We start from the raw sequence: 14,672 nt of genomic DNA, 5'->3' as shown, positions 1-14,672 counted from the left end.
CTTTAAAGCCAGAAAGTTCAGGGCTTGACCCAGGATCTTTCTGTGTGGTCTGTCAAAATAGGTGAGGATACATTGGCCAATAAAGTGTATTTTATTAATGTGAAAGAAAAAAACTATATAGCCAATAAAAAGAAGACGAGGACAAACACAATCTAGCTCAGACTTTTGGAATTTTATTTTGACATGACTAACAGGAAGTCGTAACTGCCAGAGCTTCTAACTTTACTTCACAGTAAACTTTACTTTACTGTGAGTGAAACGTCTAGAAAGAGTGAGATGTTAACATCCTAAGAAAAAAGCTGCTGGTTGGAGAGCATGCACAGTCTGAGAAACGGATCAGAGCGCAACAGAAGATCCAGCGAAGAAGACCAGTCCTCTACAGAGCCGCGACCCCTCAACATTAAACTGTAAGTTCATCCTTTATTTCTGAGAGGAAAACGAGTTTAAATTGTTTAAAAGTTTGATGACATTAATGTTTGATAAATTCGTACCTGTATTGAATCTTAAAATAATGTACTATAAGTAGAAAAAGGTTGAGGATGAGCAAGTTACAAATGTTTTGTTGTATTTACCCCAAATTTTAATGATAAATGTTTAAAAGTATTTTGAGAAGTCCATCACTGTAATAATGTGTATGCCTATAGGCAATTTTATTTTATAATAGAATAAGTTGAACAAAGGGGATAGGCTGACCTCATCAACATGTTTTGTTATATATAAGCTTAACCTCCTAAGACCCAAGCTTTGGTTTGGCTTGCATTTTAGATTTCTTTTAGCTATTTGGGGTTAGATGTACCCAATAAATAATGTGCTTATGTTTTGTTATTGCTTTTGTTTTTGTTTTTTTGTAATGCTCCAAAACTACTACTCCAAAATAGGAACATCCTTTTTGTCTGTGGGAACAGTTGGATCAGACTTAACCTTTGTGAAAGACAGAAAATGACACAAAATGTAGTTTTACAGTGCAGATAACAAAAAATATGATGTCCATGTATGTGGACGCCAGGTCATAGGAGGTTAAATATTCTGGTGTATTTTCTATCAGAGATTGGTTCCTTTGAGTCGTGACTAAAATGTAGTCTAATTGCTTGACAGGTGACATCCAGTGACAATGTCTGCAGCCAAAGGTGTAGCGATCGGCATTGATCTGGGCACCACCTACTCCTGTGTGGGGGTTTTCCAGCATGGAAAAGTAGAAATCATCGCCAACGACCAGGGCAACAGGACCACCCCCAGCTATGTGGCGTTCACTGACACAGAGAGACTCATTGGGGACGCAGCCAAGAACCAGGTGGCTTTGAATCCCAGCAACATTGTGTTTGATGCCAAGAGACTGATTGGAAGGAAGTTTGATGATCCTGTGGTGCAGGCTGACATGAAGCACTGGCCCTTCAAGGTGGTGTCAGATGGAAGCAAGCCCAAAATTCAAGTGGAGTACAGAGGGGAGAACAAAGCCTTCTACCCTGAGGAGATTTCCTCTATGGTCCTGGTGAAGATGAAGGAGATAGCTGAGGCCTACCTCAGACACAAAGTGTCCAGCGCAGTCATCACAGTCCCAGCGTACTTCAAGGATGAGAACATGAAGAGCAAAATTAGTGAGGAAGACAAGAAGAAGCTGATTGAGAAGTGTGATGAGGCCATCGCCTGGCTGGAGAACAACCAGCTGGCTGATAAAGAGGAGTACCAACACAAGCTCAAAGAGCTGGAGAAAGTGTGTGACCCCATCATCAGCAAGTTGTACCAGGGAGGAATGTCCACTGGCAGCTGTGGACAGCAGGCACGAGCTGGTGCTGAGGGGCCCACCATTGAGGAGGTGGATTAAAGTGGATTAAAGTGCCCCCTGATGTGGACTATGTGATCACTGAGACTGTGTGAAATTAACCTGGAACATTTCACCCACTGATTCATAGTTTTTTACTCATCTGTATGTTTGCACACATTTAGGCTATAGATATTTACACTGGACACTTTTTGTATGCAAGTTTATTTTTTTGTGTCTCTACATCATAATCTCTGCTGTGTATTAAATATAACTGTAATTTTCTACCTTGTGTTTTTATCTACCTGAATATTTAAATATCCAGCAAATGTTAATACAGTTTCATTTCTGTGTTCCTAGACATTACAATAAAAATGAAAATCAGTTGAATTTGTGTTGTTTCAGTTGTTAGTGCAGCAGAGTTTTATTATATCAGGTCATTATTAAAATCTCTTTTAGGAAATGCTTTGTTTTGAGGATGGTGTTTCTGGGCATGTGAGCAATGAGGCAGTCACACTGGTCAGAGTCAAACAGTAACACTGAGGTTGCAAGCCTCCCTCAGCCTCTCTGCCTGATCTTGGTCTAGTCTTCAGTCTCTTCTGCAACCACTGTATGGACTTTGGGTTTGTTTCTTTCTCAAAATAGATAAATAAAATAAATAATACAATTTTTAAAATAGTGACAAGGATGGAGAAAGTGTAGTATTAAATAAGCAGAAAATATTATTTAATACAAATGAGATCCTTATTTTCAAAGGTTTACTTTTGCAACAGCAAGGGAGTAGGACATAAACTGAGTTTGTATCTTCTAATGGGTCCTAATAATTCAAGGTACATTTTTTTTAGCCAGATATGGTAAGCCTCTGATTGTGAAACGATATAGCATCACAGAAAACCATCAACCACAAAAACATTGTGTTAAGGCTCAGACCTTTCCAGGTATTGATATAGGTTTGTGTTGATATAGTTTTTTTACATACCCAGAAACTCGACTTGTAGAAAATTGTAAAAAAAGAAAAAACTATAAAAAAAGATTATGAGGCCTGTGCTGCTGATAATACTCTTACTGATAGCCTAAGTGGGCTGCAGAGAATTTGATGTTGTGAACAAAATAAACCCTAGTCAGTACAATGTGCATGTTTTTTTCTCTTTTGCATACTTTCTTAAAACAGATGATAAAAATAAAAGATGAAATTAAGGTGTAAAAACTACCCTATCACTATAACGGATTAAAGGTAGATCTCTTGGCTGAACTGGGACCTCTTTAAGGTGGAGTGGTATCAGGGTCTCGGGTCGGCATTAATTTGTTTTGTTTGTTTGTGAAGGAGTTGGGTGAAAGTCCCAGGGGGAGTAGTTGGACTACTCCTCCCCACCCCATTTGTTTTTCATGCTGTCACCGTCTCATTCATCAAAATCCAGCGGTTTGAACAGCTGCTGTCAACGACCTGCACTCGCCGACGTACGAGCTATCGCGAGAACCAAGGCAGTGTGAGAAGAACGGTGTCTAGCAAGACATAGCAATATTCATATTTAGCAACAACAACCTTTACGAAAATTATCGTCCCGTTATGTAGACTGAAAAGATGACGAAATGACCGGCTCTTTCACTCAGAGACTCGGACACGATACTGGATTGTGATATACAGGTAGAGAAAACTGTTTATTGTGTTGAAACACTATTGATAGCTAGCTAGGTGGTTTATTAATAGCTAGCTAAGTGGCTAACGGTTAGCTTAACTCGCAAAGAATATTTGGCAATAGCTGCTGTCGGAGGACTCAATATGTGGTCATCTCAACTGCAGGTGACAGCAGACACAACAAAATAAGTTATGTCTAACCAACAGTGGCAAATAAAGATGCTAACGAATGGCAGGTCGGTGAGTAAGTGGACCTTAGGCAGCTATTGTTAGCTAGCTAACGTTACACGTCTTTAAAGAAAGCTGAATGAGCTGAAAGACACATTGCGAGGTTAGCATGGCGAGCGAGTTTGATGTTTATCTCACTCAACGACAGATAGATGGGTCACTTATAGTTAGCCGTGATTAATGTCACGGGAGCTGTGGAGGAAGTACTATTATTCCCTTATTTCAAAGCACTGTATCAACGCTGTGCAATACTCCATTACATATAAAACAAATCCTGCAAATGTTACTTAGGTGAAATGCACATGCAGTGGTAGAATGTAACAAACGGCGATGAAAGAAATACTTAAATGTTTTATTTAAATAAAAGTACTAATGTTACGTCGCAAAATGCTCTGCATTTAAACTTAAAAACACAGAACAATTTATTCTATGACAAGATTGTTTTTTGCAGAAAATCATCCCTTGTATCTGATATAATAAACTACTACTACTATTATTAGTAACCTCCAGTAACCTGTGTTTCAGCAGCTATTTAACAAATAACTTACCTTAAAATTATGCAGTACTTGAGTAAATATAAAGTTGTTTTCCACTACTAACAGCCTGGTTAAGTAGTCAACTATTGGCCCAGCACCATCTTGTTCCTGCTATACTCTTCATGCAGCCACATACATTTAACTGTTAAGATTACAGTAACATTACAGTAGATTTACAAACCTAAAGGTCATATGTTGACTAAATTGAGACAGTTTCTGGATGGAGTAGTGTCGGTATTCAGCAGTGGCAACAGAAGTTATTAGGACTGTAATTTATTTAAGTAGAGGTCATACAGTGTAAGTACCAAAATATTAACATCAAAATATACTTAATTACTTAAAGCAAATGCAGTATTCATCAAGCTCAATAACAGATTATTGTATAATGATCTATATTATATAACTGGGTTATAGTAAAGATATAACAGGTAGAGAATTGACAAACATTCAGCAAAATTCAGCAAATATTTTTTAACTGTTTAATCCTTTCATAGTTTTTTTTTTTTTTTTTTTTTTTTTACCAAGGAAAAATAGTGAAATTATGTCAAATAAATTCAGATTTCAGCTTTTAAAATGAGGACTTGTTGCTTTCCTTTGTCAAATGTCATTGTAAATAGATGTCACCTTTGGCTATGCAAAGCTTTTGACCATTATTTGACATTTCATAGACCAAAAGATTAATCAAAAAAGGTAACAGTAAAATAATCCTTAATAGAAATAATCAGTAGTTTTAGGTGTGGATTATAATTATTGATACAACCGGTAGATGTGGAGCTACTTACTTCTACCGCACTGCATTTTAGGGGGAAATATTGTATTTACTCTACTACATTTATCTGACAGTTGGGGTTATTTCACATACAGCACACACACTTGCAAATGAGGCTTTTTAATATACTATTACATTAAAATTGTAAAAAATCTAATTGTTACAGTAACAGTATTTCTCAATTTTACGTAAAGTGGTCATAGATTTTGTTGCAAAAATTCTGCAGCGATACTGAGTTACATTCCTCTACTGACAATGCTTTTTTATGTCCAGGCAGTCATAGAACAATTTTCATTGATACATTTATTTTTCTTGGTGTTGCATATTTTTAAAGAGCAACAGAGTGAAGGACTTTAGAATACTTTTTTTTTAACCTTTTCTTGAGTGTTAACTCCACATTTTATCTATTGTCCATCCAATTTTATCATTTACAAACACTAAAATAAATTAAAATACTCTCATAACCTCTACTGGTAAAGACTATAATACACTGTTAAACTCACAAATAGGGCTTTCATTGGTCCAAAGCGCAGCTTTGAGAGGGGCTTGCACAGGCTGCCAATCCAGCCAGAGTTGATTCAAAAATCCTCTCTTCCAAGGCATTAAATGGATTAGCTCTTTTTTTTACTTTCTCTTCAAGCTTACTATGTCTTAATTTGTCATTGTATCATTTACAGTCTCTTGATGCAGGCTAACTGTTTTTAGATTAAGTATAGACCAGAAGCCTCCTTCGATGAATAAATGCACGTTAAGGACCTCCTGTTTTAATTTTCAAATCAAGGCAAAAAAAATCCATCTTTTTTTCTATGTACTTTGGTCCCTCCTAGTTTTACTGTTTGGGTAAATATTCATCTGATTTCTGTTAAGTTGCTGCAATTCTGTAGATATTGCATTAACTTTCTTAATTTCTCAACCTGTAACATCCTTACATATATGTTTGGGACTCTGCCAGTACGTGTGTATGTGTATGCATAAGCATTTTTGGTAATACATAAAGTAAGCATTTTGTGTCTGTGTTTTTTTTTTTACAGGATGTGGTCACATTTCTCTGGATATATGACAGATGGTGAAGAAGCAGCAGACCTTGTGAATCCCACCCTTCAAACCTCCTCTACCCTCACATTTACTAACAACCATATTTTCTTGTTGAAATGATGAAGTATTTAATTTTACAAAATAATGTAGCAAAAAAAAACGTAGTCTAGGAGATATTTGACCTCTTTTAAACCCCATTTGCATAGGCATGGTGCATTGTTTTTTAACTCTTCATTTTAGATGGGGATAAGCGCAACACTTCTGTTCACACTCATTTGCAAGTTATTAGACCAATGTGTCGTGTTTGCCCCCAGTCAGTTACCCCAGCTGTGCAATCACTTCAGGTTTCCGTTGTACATTTGAAGTGATTTGACAGATCATAAAGTCAATCAGCACGTCTGGCCTTTCAGGAGGATGAACGGCTCTCTTTTAACTCCACCCAGTCCACGGGTGGCAAATTCCTCTCCTTTACCTCCCTCTCCATCCCCATCTCCATCCCCTCCATCTCCCTCTTTGCTGCCCCTTTCTCCACGGCCTCCCCCTCTTCCACCTTTGGTGAGCTCTCCACCCCAGGCTCACCCATCCTCCCTCTCAGACACCCCCACACCGTCCCCCTCACCTTGTCTGAGCTGGACCGAATTCTGTGAACTCCATGCCCGTGTTGCAGCTGGTGACTTTGCACGCCACTTTCGGGCTTTCCTCTTGGAAAACCCCCACTACTCCCCAGACTCAGCAGCCGCCTTCTGCCGCCGCTTTACAGATCGCTTTGTTCGTCACTTTCAGAGTGAGCTGGAGGGAGCGCTGCCGCCAAGCTGTACTTCTGGGAGGGATGAAATGGTGATCTGGGCTCCCCAGTCAGATGCTACTTCCCTGGAAGAGGAAGCTGTTTCACCATTGTCAGCAACTGGGGGAGCAGTCCTCCCATGCCCCCCGACTAACACAACACGGGCCTTATCGAAGCCTGCACCAACACGGCTAGTGTTGGACAGCCGCAGCGGGGACAGGTTTCAAGATTCTTACGCCCATGGCCAAGTTCTGCCTCCATCCTCATCATCATCATGTTGTTCATCAGTGGGAGGGAACAATGGGAGGCGTGAAGAGAGAGGGGCTGTGATTGCTCCTGGAAATGGAGAAGCACCAGTTGAGGAAGAGGAGGACAGCTGGCTTGGAGTGGCATCTGTGGAGGAAGATGTTGAGCCAGATGAGCGGGAAGCTGACTCCACCCATACCTCTCAGATTCCACCTTCCTCTTCCTCTGTCACTCCTCTGCCCGGCTCCAAAGGTAACAGTACACCCAACTCCTCCAAAAACAAACTGAAAAAGCGCTTTTCACTGCGGAGTGTGGGTCGTAGTGTTAGGGGGAGTGTCCGGGGCATCCTGCACTGGCGAAGCTCCTCCAGTGACTCGTCCCAGAGCCAGCTGCCCTCCAGCTACAGCTACACTATGGGTGTGCAGGATGCTAGCTTGATTTCAACCTCCAAGCGGAACTCTGGTACACAACCTACTACACCGACATCTTCCATGCCTGTCTCTCTGTCCATGCCACTCTCTCTTCCCCACTCCTCCTCTTCCTCTCTGCCCCCCTCATCCTCAAGCAGCGCCACCTCTCTGTCTCTGTCAGAGGCGGCCCGGGATCGGCGGCGAAGCAATGGTGAAGGAGGTGAGAAGGAGAAGTGGAGCTACCGTCTGGAGAAACTCAGACTCTCACGATCCCCTCCTCCTGTACTCAGCCCAACCACTGCTGGCTCTCACTCTGCCTCCTCCACGCTGCCTCCTAGCAGCGCTGCTCCCCTGGGACCTCAGAGAAAGGTGGGCCGTCTGGTGCGGGAGGGTGGGGTGACTGTTAGCTCATCCAGTGACGAGTTAAGTGGGAGCCATGGCTTTTCTGGCTTCTCCTTCGGTCTACTGCATCACAGTACAGATAACCACAACACTGCCTCAGCTTCATCTGCTGCAGCTCAGGCAGGTCCAATGCAGCCTCTGGCCAGTGGAGGCAACGTACCCTGGAGAGGTGGACGCTGGCATAAATGTCGCCTGGTCCTCAGAGAGAGGGACAGAGAAGGCGGTGAGCGGGGAGAGGAGTATTACCTAGAATTCTTCATTCCACCCAAAGTAAGTCTTTCTTTCCTGTGAAACATTAATGCATGTTAACAGTTTTTCCGGTTGGCAGGTCTGTTGCACCATTTCAGCCTAATACATAAGATTCATTTAAGGTAATCCCATGCATGGAAGTTGTTACAGTAGTAGAAGTACAGGAATAGATGCAGAGTATATAAATATAAATATATAATATATGTAATATATATAATATAATAATATTAGAATGCTATATCCCTTATGATCATCCCCTCTACTCAAAATAAACCATACAAAAGTGCTAACAATCAAACTAAACATTCTAGTAGCTGAAAGTGTATTGATGCAAAATTACAAACACGCATATAGAGGAATAAATTATTTAAATGCAACATTTCACTTAATGCTGTACCATGTCAGCTGATAGCAGTGTTTGCAATAATACTGCCACTTCTATAAAACTCAGTTAGCATGTTCTATTTAGGTTAAGTGAATAATAAAAACACCAGTTTTTATAGAGGCTATGTAGCTTTTGTATTGATAGTGAAATAGTAAACTCTGATGGAAAAACAACAGTTACTGATTTGGCTTGGATTTTCTGCCCAGTCGTCAAAGCCCCGGTTGACTGTTCCTTGCTGCTCAATCATGGATGTGAGGAGCACCACTGCACTGGAGGTCCCTGACAAAGAAAACACCTTTCTGCTGCAGGTAACTTCTTCATCTGAGTCCCTCCAACTTACTTTTCATCACTTGTTACTTACTCAAAGGTAATCCACACCTGCATCTTTTTTTCCAAGTGTCAGGTGTCACACATTTTACACCATCTCCCCATGTTTTTATACACTTTTTTGTGCTCCTGTAAACTTTGTGTACTGTATTGTAGTGTAATGTAGTGAATTGTGTCTCTGTAGACAGCTCTTTATATATTCTACTCTATAGCTATAGTGATGGATGAAGGTCCATCACTATAGCTAGGCAGTTTCATTGTGAGACTAAAAAGTATTAGGTTTTTCCTCTTGTATACTGCTCACAGAGCCTACTGTTAAACCGCTGTTGTAAATGCCAGATGTTCCTCAGGATAGTGAAAACAGTTTGTCCTCTGCTCTTGAAAGGAAAGCTGCTTTCAAGGACAAAGATGCTTTGCTGAAAGGCAGATTTTTAACCTGTTAGCCCTGGTACCAGGGGCTGCTGGGTTGCATCTGTGTTTTTACAAAGCTAGACGTGACACGTTTGTAGCAATATACACATTGGATACATTCACATAACCAGCAGAAAGTCTGCTAAAAATTGTAGAAATAAGTGTGAAATTATGAAGCGATGATTATGAATTTTGTCTTACCTTTACCTACTCTAATCATAAGCTGTATTTATTTAAACAAAGATTTTAGTTATATCATTTTTGAGCAGTAGTCCTAAAAACAGACCAGAGCCTAACAGGTTAAATGTATGCTTCAGTAGTGTTGATGTAGCATTTATTTAAAATCTGACATTTGAACTTTAGAGGCATCCAATATCTGTGAGGAACTTCTTACAGTCAGTGCATTTAATTTAATAATAGACATGATCAGAAATGGACAAGCTCATGAAATAATTGTCCATTCTCCAATCTAAAGCTTTTCTTCTACTTTTATTCTCCCTAAGCTGGAAGGGGCAGCGCAGTATGTAATTGAGACACGAGATGCTGTGCAAATGAGAGCCTGGCTGAGCGACATCAGGAACGGCATCTGTCTCAGGTAATGAAGGGGGCACCAGGGTAGAATGTGTGGGATGGCTTTCAGCATCTTGAACTGTTGCTGCAGGAGCTTTGCTGCCTTATAAGAGCTCTAAATGTCTTCCTATGTTTGGGTGGACAAACTTTAGTTCAAAACCTTATTGTAAGCACACAGTGTTCTCACAACGGTTGTGAGAACACTGTGTGCTGGCTGTTTGAATGATAAGATATAACCTATGTTAAGACTGTACAAATGTGTGTACATGTGGTTTGAAGGTTGTAAACACCATCTTTCTCCCACAGTGAACAGGAAGATGCTGAAGGCGGGTGTGGAGGTCCGTTAGACGTAAGTGGAACGCCTGAGATTGTTGATCGTCTTTCTCAGGGTATGTATCACTGTGCTGCTTTCACCTTAAACTCCATACCAGTGCATCTGCTAATGAATGAATCAATACGGACAATATATGCTCTTACATTTGTCAACACAGGGCATGAAAAGCTGTACTGAGACTTCATATTCTCTGTATAAAAGCATAGTTCTGTGCATATTTCACATCACTAGAGACTTTGCTAGATCCACACTTACATTCAAATCACATTGATTAAGATTAGGTAAATGGTCTGTTAATTATAGCCAGTTGTTGAAGTAATTGATAATTTCTGTTAATTTAGTTTTGAGTGTCTTAATTTCCTTTGAACATTGGTTTAAAGACCTCTACTTTTAAGCTAATTTAACCTAACCCTAATTGTACCTGTAAAGTCAACAGGCACAAAATGATATACTTTGTAACTTTCATATGTCTCACATTACACCTCCCTCAGTGTGTTATGGAGGTATTGGAGGCTCCTCGCCTCTGATGGATCCTCTTCCACCTGAGTTGCCACCTCGAGCCCCGCTTGATGAACCGGATGGCCGGATTCTCGGGGGAGGCGGGGCTGGTCTGGGGACACCTTTTGCTGAGACGCCAGATGCCACAGGTTGGTGAATACTATCCTCAGACACACTTTAAATTTAAAACAGTAGTGACACTATGATCTAGTTTTTTAAATTTATTTTTGGGTTTATCCAGTTGGCCAATATTTCAGTGAGTATCAATGTTTGGAGGCAGATGTCTTCATTGTATTATTTTGCTTACAGTATTAAACAGACCATAAACACACTAAAATTAAACCAATGGGTAGCTCGTAATAGTAATAGTGTAAATGATGTTAAACTCATCTGCTGCTGTGTGCTGTAAAATGCACTCCAGAGTACAGCCTGACTGATAGAGGATTTTTGTAAATATTGGTATTGATTTTTGTCAGTTGATAATTTTCTTTTCACAACCCATAGATTAAATAAACACCTATGACATGTTTTTTTTGTGAAATTTTTGTATTTCACTATCTTGATATCTAATATTGGCTTGGCTGATTTATCATTTGATGTGTACTGCCGAGTCTTTGTTTCATGTTCTTAGTTCATAGTGACAGTGGCAGACTTCATCTGCTGCATTTTATATTGTAAAACATTAAAGCATTACCTTTATCAAATCCTTCACCCATCTAGGCTCCTTTCTGTTCTCCGAGGCGTCGTCTGCTGAGGCTGTTGAGCACCCTTTAAGTGAATGTCAGTGGTTTCACGGCACACTGTCCCGTCTCAAAGCTGCTCAGCTTGTGCTGGCTGGAGGTGCAGCGAGCCACGGTGTGTTTCTGGTTCGCCAGAGTGAGACACGCCGTGGAGAGTATGTCCTCACATTTAACTTCCAGGGCAAGGCCAAGGTGAGTGTGGGAGCACTTCTGGGTAAAGACAGCATCTACACAAAGTAGGAAACTATGACCCAAGTTGTAAAAAAAATTGACTTATTCTTTGAAAGAAGCACTGGTAAACCAGCTCTGCAATGTCTACTTTCCATTTCTGAAATGACATAGGTTTAGTTTGTGTTGGTTGTCTACTAGTCCCAATAACTGTCTGCATCTAATAACTGTTTTCTAAAAAACATGGGATTTATGAAAATTTGTCAGTTTGCAGAGCCAGTTGTCTTCAGATCTCTTTTGTCTGAGCAAAGGTCCAAAAAATTTCCAGTTTATCATCCTGTAAAACAGAAAACCAGCAAATCCTAAGATGTAGGAACCAGAACAAATTGTTTTCAAATAATTTTCTGACTAATCGTTAAATCAACCAATAGTTTCAAATCTGGATACGTTAACAATTACAATTTATGTGTATGGCAGTTCAGTGCACAGCATCTCTTCCATTTGTCTTAAAATAGAAAGAACAGATCTTCATGTGACTTCAGTCTTGGTTGCAGTTTTAGTCATGATATGATTGTATGATACAAAATGTTTTCAATTGATATTGAAAGGGAAATAATTACTTTTATTAGAGTGTATGACATTTGATTTTTGAATTATTGCCTGACTTTGTCCCCACAGCACCTCCGTCTTTCCCTGAACGAGGACGGTCAATGTCGGGTGCAGCACCTTTGGTTCCAGTCCATCTTTGACATGCTGGAGCACTTCCGGGTGCACCCGATTCCTCTGGAGTCTGGTGGTGCCTCAGACGTCACACTCATCAGCTTTGTGGGTGCAACTGCTGTTCGCCAGCCAGGTATGAAAGTGGACCAGAGAAAATATCGCCAAGCTGAAATGTCAGCTCAAACTGTGTATTTATCACAAGTTAAAATTAGTTCAAAGTCATCATTGTTTTCTGTATAAAGTTTATAAAACCATCTTCAAGAGTAGAGCACATCTCCCCTGAGGTTTTGTGCATGTAGGCTAGAAAAAGAAAAGCTGTAAAGAACATGAATGTAACGGACACAGCCTTCACTTTCATATCATTTTGTTTATATAGCACAATGTCACAAATGTGCCTTAGCAGAGGGCTTAACAATCTGTACAATACAGTAGCCTTGATTTAAATAGCAGTAAACGCCCAAGAAATCTCTAACTGGGACAAACAAAAAGAAAGTGGTCAGTAAGTGTTACCTAACTCTTGACTTAAGGACTTAATATACTCAGTGCAACCAGGTTCGAGAAAACCCCAGAATCCTTGAAAATATTATTGTTAATTTCTCAGCCCTGCTTATTTAGAGCTAGTCAGAGCTTCTTAGCCAGGTGTTGAAAGCTGGCTGGCAAAAATCTGGCTAGTCACCATGAAATAGTGTGTTATTCAGCTGGAAATAATTCAATTACATTTCTCTGTGTTTGTGTGTATCCTGGCCATGTGTTTTTGTCTTTTAGCTGTTTTTACATATATGCTGCATGGCATTTATTATTTCCAGAGGTAGCTTTAGCCAAGACTTTTATTTTCTTTCCTTAAAATGTGGCTTGAATTCTACTGTCTCCTTGCTCATCCACTGCCCTTCATTTGGTCTCTACCAATACAGACAAAGATGTTGGAAACAAGTGACTACTAATAATATATGCTAGACCTCAGATGTCTGTTTTTCTCAGGAGCTTTGCACAGATGGAAAAATACATCTATACTACAAAAGAACAGCAGCATGACTGTCAGTGTTTGAATTTCTCATGTTACGTGCTTTAAAATAATAGAATACAATTGAACCACATAAATTTTGGTGACAAATTTGCCTCATCTACATTATGTGCTCCTGCAGTCTTTTCCACCTGCCCACTGTGTTACAGCACCCATTGGTGTTCTGACCTCTCTGTTGTTGTTGTCTTGTTGTATCCCTTGACTCATCCCTTGCAGGCCGGGACAGGGCAGGCAGTCGGCCTACAGTCTGTGACGTCATCACCACGCGCCATCCTGACTCTCCATCAACCCCCATCTCTGACTGTGTGTAAGTGAGACCGGACTCGGCTGAGTGAGAGGGAGTGTTTTGCTGAGAATGAGTGAATGAATGAAGTGATTCAAATTTTTAGGTGCATATTCAGACTGGACATACTGACATTACTTATTATTAGAGAAATCTGGAAGAGATGAGGACATGATACAAGCTATACACTTACTGTAATTCCAGTTAGGTCTTTTCATGGGATAGTAAGATAAATAAACAGCAACAAATCAATGACCATGAATTCGTCATTCAAATTTGTTTTTTATTAGCAAACCCCCCCCCCCAAAAAAAACATACCATGTTAGCATCCAAACAAGGATGCTATGGGAAACTCTGGGTCTTTGGCTCACTACTTTAAGATTATCTATGGAATGATGACTCTGCGTGTGTGTACGTGCGTGCGCGCGTGTGTGTGTTTCTCGAATTGGACTGCCTCCATGACTCCCATGGACTCCATGACTGCAGACGTCCTCCACCTAGCTGGCCACTCACTGTCATTTTCTCTTTTTCTCTCTTACCCCTCATCCTTCTTTCCTGCGACTGCACTTCACTTCTTACACTTCTATTTCCTCCTTCTCTTCCCCTTCTGCCTTCCTTTATTTATACATTTCTCTCATTTCCTCCTTTTTCTTTCTTTTCTCTTTCTCTTTCTTTTCTTTTCTCTTTCTTCTTCATGCAGACTTGACCAGCAGACCCCGTAGCCCACCTCAGCCTCCTCCCTTGCCACCGGGCCGGCCCCCACCTCCAACTCCGCCACAGGAAAGAGGAAACGACACGGAGCTAGGAGGAGGAGGAGCGACTATGGGGACAATGGCAGCGACGGGAGGAGGAAGTGGCGGCAGTGGAGGCAGTGGAGGTGGTAGTGGAGGAGGAGTGGAGGACTGGGAAGAGAGGGACAGGGACACTCCTCTGCGCCAACTAGAAGCTGTGGAGGGAGAAGAGAGGGATGGAGCGAGGGTGCCCCGAGCCATTGATAACCAGTACTCCTTCTTCTGATGAAGAGAACGCCTAGATGGGGAGGAGCAGTGTATGTGTGTGTCTTTGTGTGTGTCCGACTGCGTGAGCGAGCGCAAGCGAGATTGAATGAGGCAGTGTACATCATAGCCATTCATAACCAGTATTTTTATTTTGTTAGCAAGC

General features: G+C 40.8%; 2 protein-coding genes across 2 annotated transcripts; both read left to right on the top strand.

Moving 5' to 3' along the window:
* The first annotated feature begins 348 nt into the window (after positions 1 to 348).
* Positions 349 to 1,822, top strand: LOC113140535 (heat shock 70 kDa protein 1-like). Its single transcript, XM_026324407.1, has 2 exons — positions 349 to 407; positions 1,096 to 1,822. The coding sequence occupies exon 2, from the start codon at positions 1,112 to 1,114 to the stop codon at positions 1,820 to 1,822; it is 711 nt and encodes a 236-aa protein (XP_026180192.1). The 5' UTR covers positions 349 to 407; positions 1,096 to 1,111.
* Positions 1,823 to 3,235: 1,413 nt separating this feature from the next.
* sh2b1 (SH2B adaptor protein 1) lies at positions 3,236 to 14,382 on the top strand. Its single transcript, XM_026325301.2, has 10 exons — positions 3,236 to 3,404; positions 5,960 to 8,075; positions 8,646 to 8,747; positions 9,681 to 9,772; positions 10,054 to 10,136; positions 10,573 to 10,728; positions 11,300 to 11,511; positions 12,166 to 12,340; positions 13,445 to 13,535; positions 14,212 to 14,382. The coding sequence occupies exons 2-10, from the start codon at positions 6,378 to 6,380 to the stop codon at positions 14,231 to 14,233; spliced, it is 2,631 nt and encodes an 876-aa protein (XP_026181086.1). The 5' UTR covers positions 3,236 to 3,404; positions 5,960 to 6,377; the 3' UTR covers positions 14,234 to 14,382.
* The last annotated feature ends 290 nt before the right edge of the window (positions 14,383 to 14,672 follow it).

The sequence above is a fragment of the Mastacembelus armatus genome, chromosome 8 (assembly GCF_900324485.2).
Source record: "Mastacembelus armatus chromosome 8, fMasArm1.2, whole genome shotgun sequence".
NCBI classification, from domain to species: domain Eukaryota; kingdom Metazoa; phylum Chordata; class Actinopteri; order Synbranchiformes; family Mastacembelidae; genus Mastacembelus; species Mastacembelus armatus.
This window is presented reverse-complemented; position numbering and strand designations above follow the sequence as displayed.

Bases quoted from the DNA above. Each gene is read 5' to 3' on its own strand.
- LOC113140535 (XM_026324407.1), top strand. From the start codon at position 1,112: ATGTCTGCAGCCAAAGGTGTAGCGATCGGCATTGATCTGGGCACCACC.
- sh2b1 (XM_026325301.2), top strand. From the start codon at position 6,378: ATGAACGGCTCTCTTTTAACTCCACCCAGTCCACGGGTGGCAAATTCC. The intron at 8,748-9,680 runs GTAACTTCTTCA...ATTCTCCCTAAG, and splicing joins AAAACACCTTTCTGCTGCAG to CTGGAAGGGGCAGCGCAGTA. The intron at 10,137-10,572 runs GTATGTATCACT...CACCTCCCTCAG, and splicing joins TGTTGATCGTCTTTCTCAGG to TGTGTTATGGAGGTATTGGA.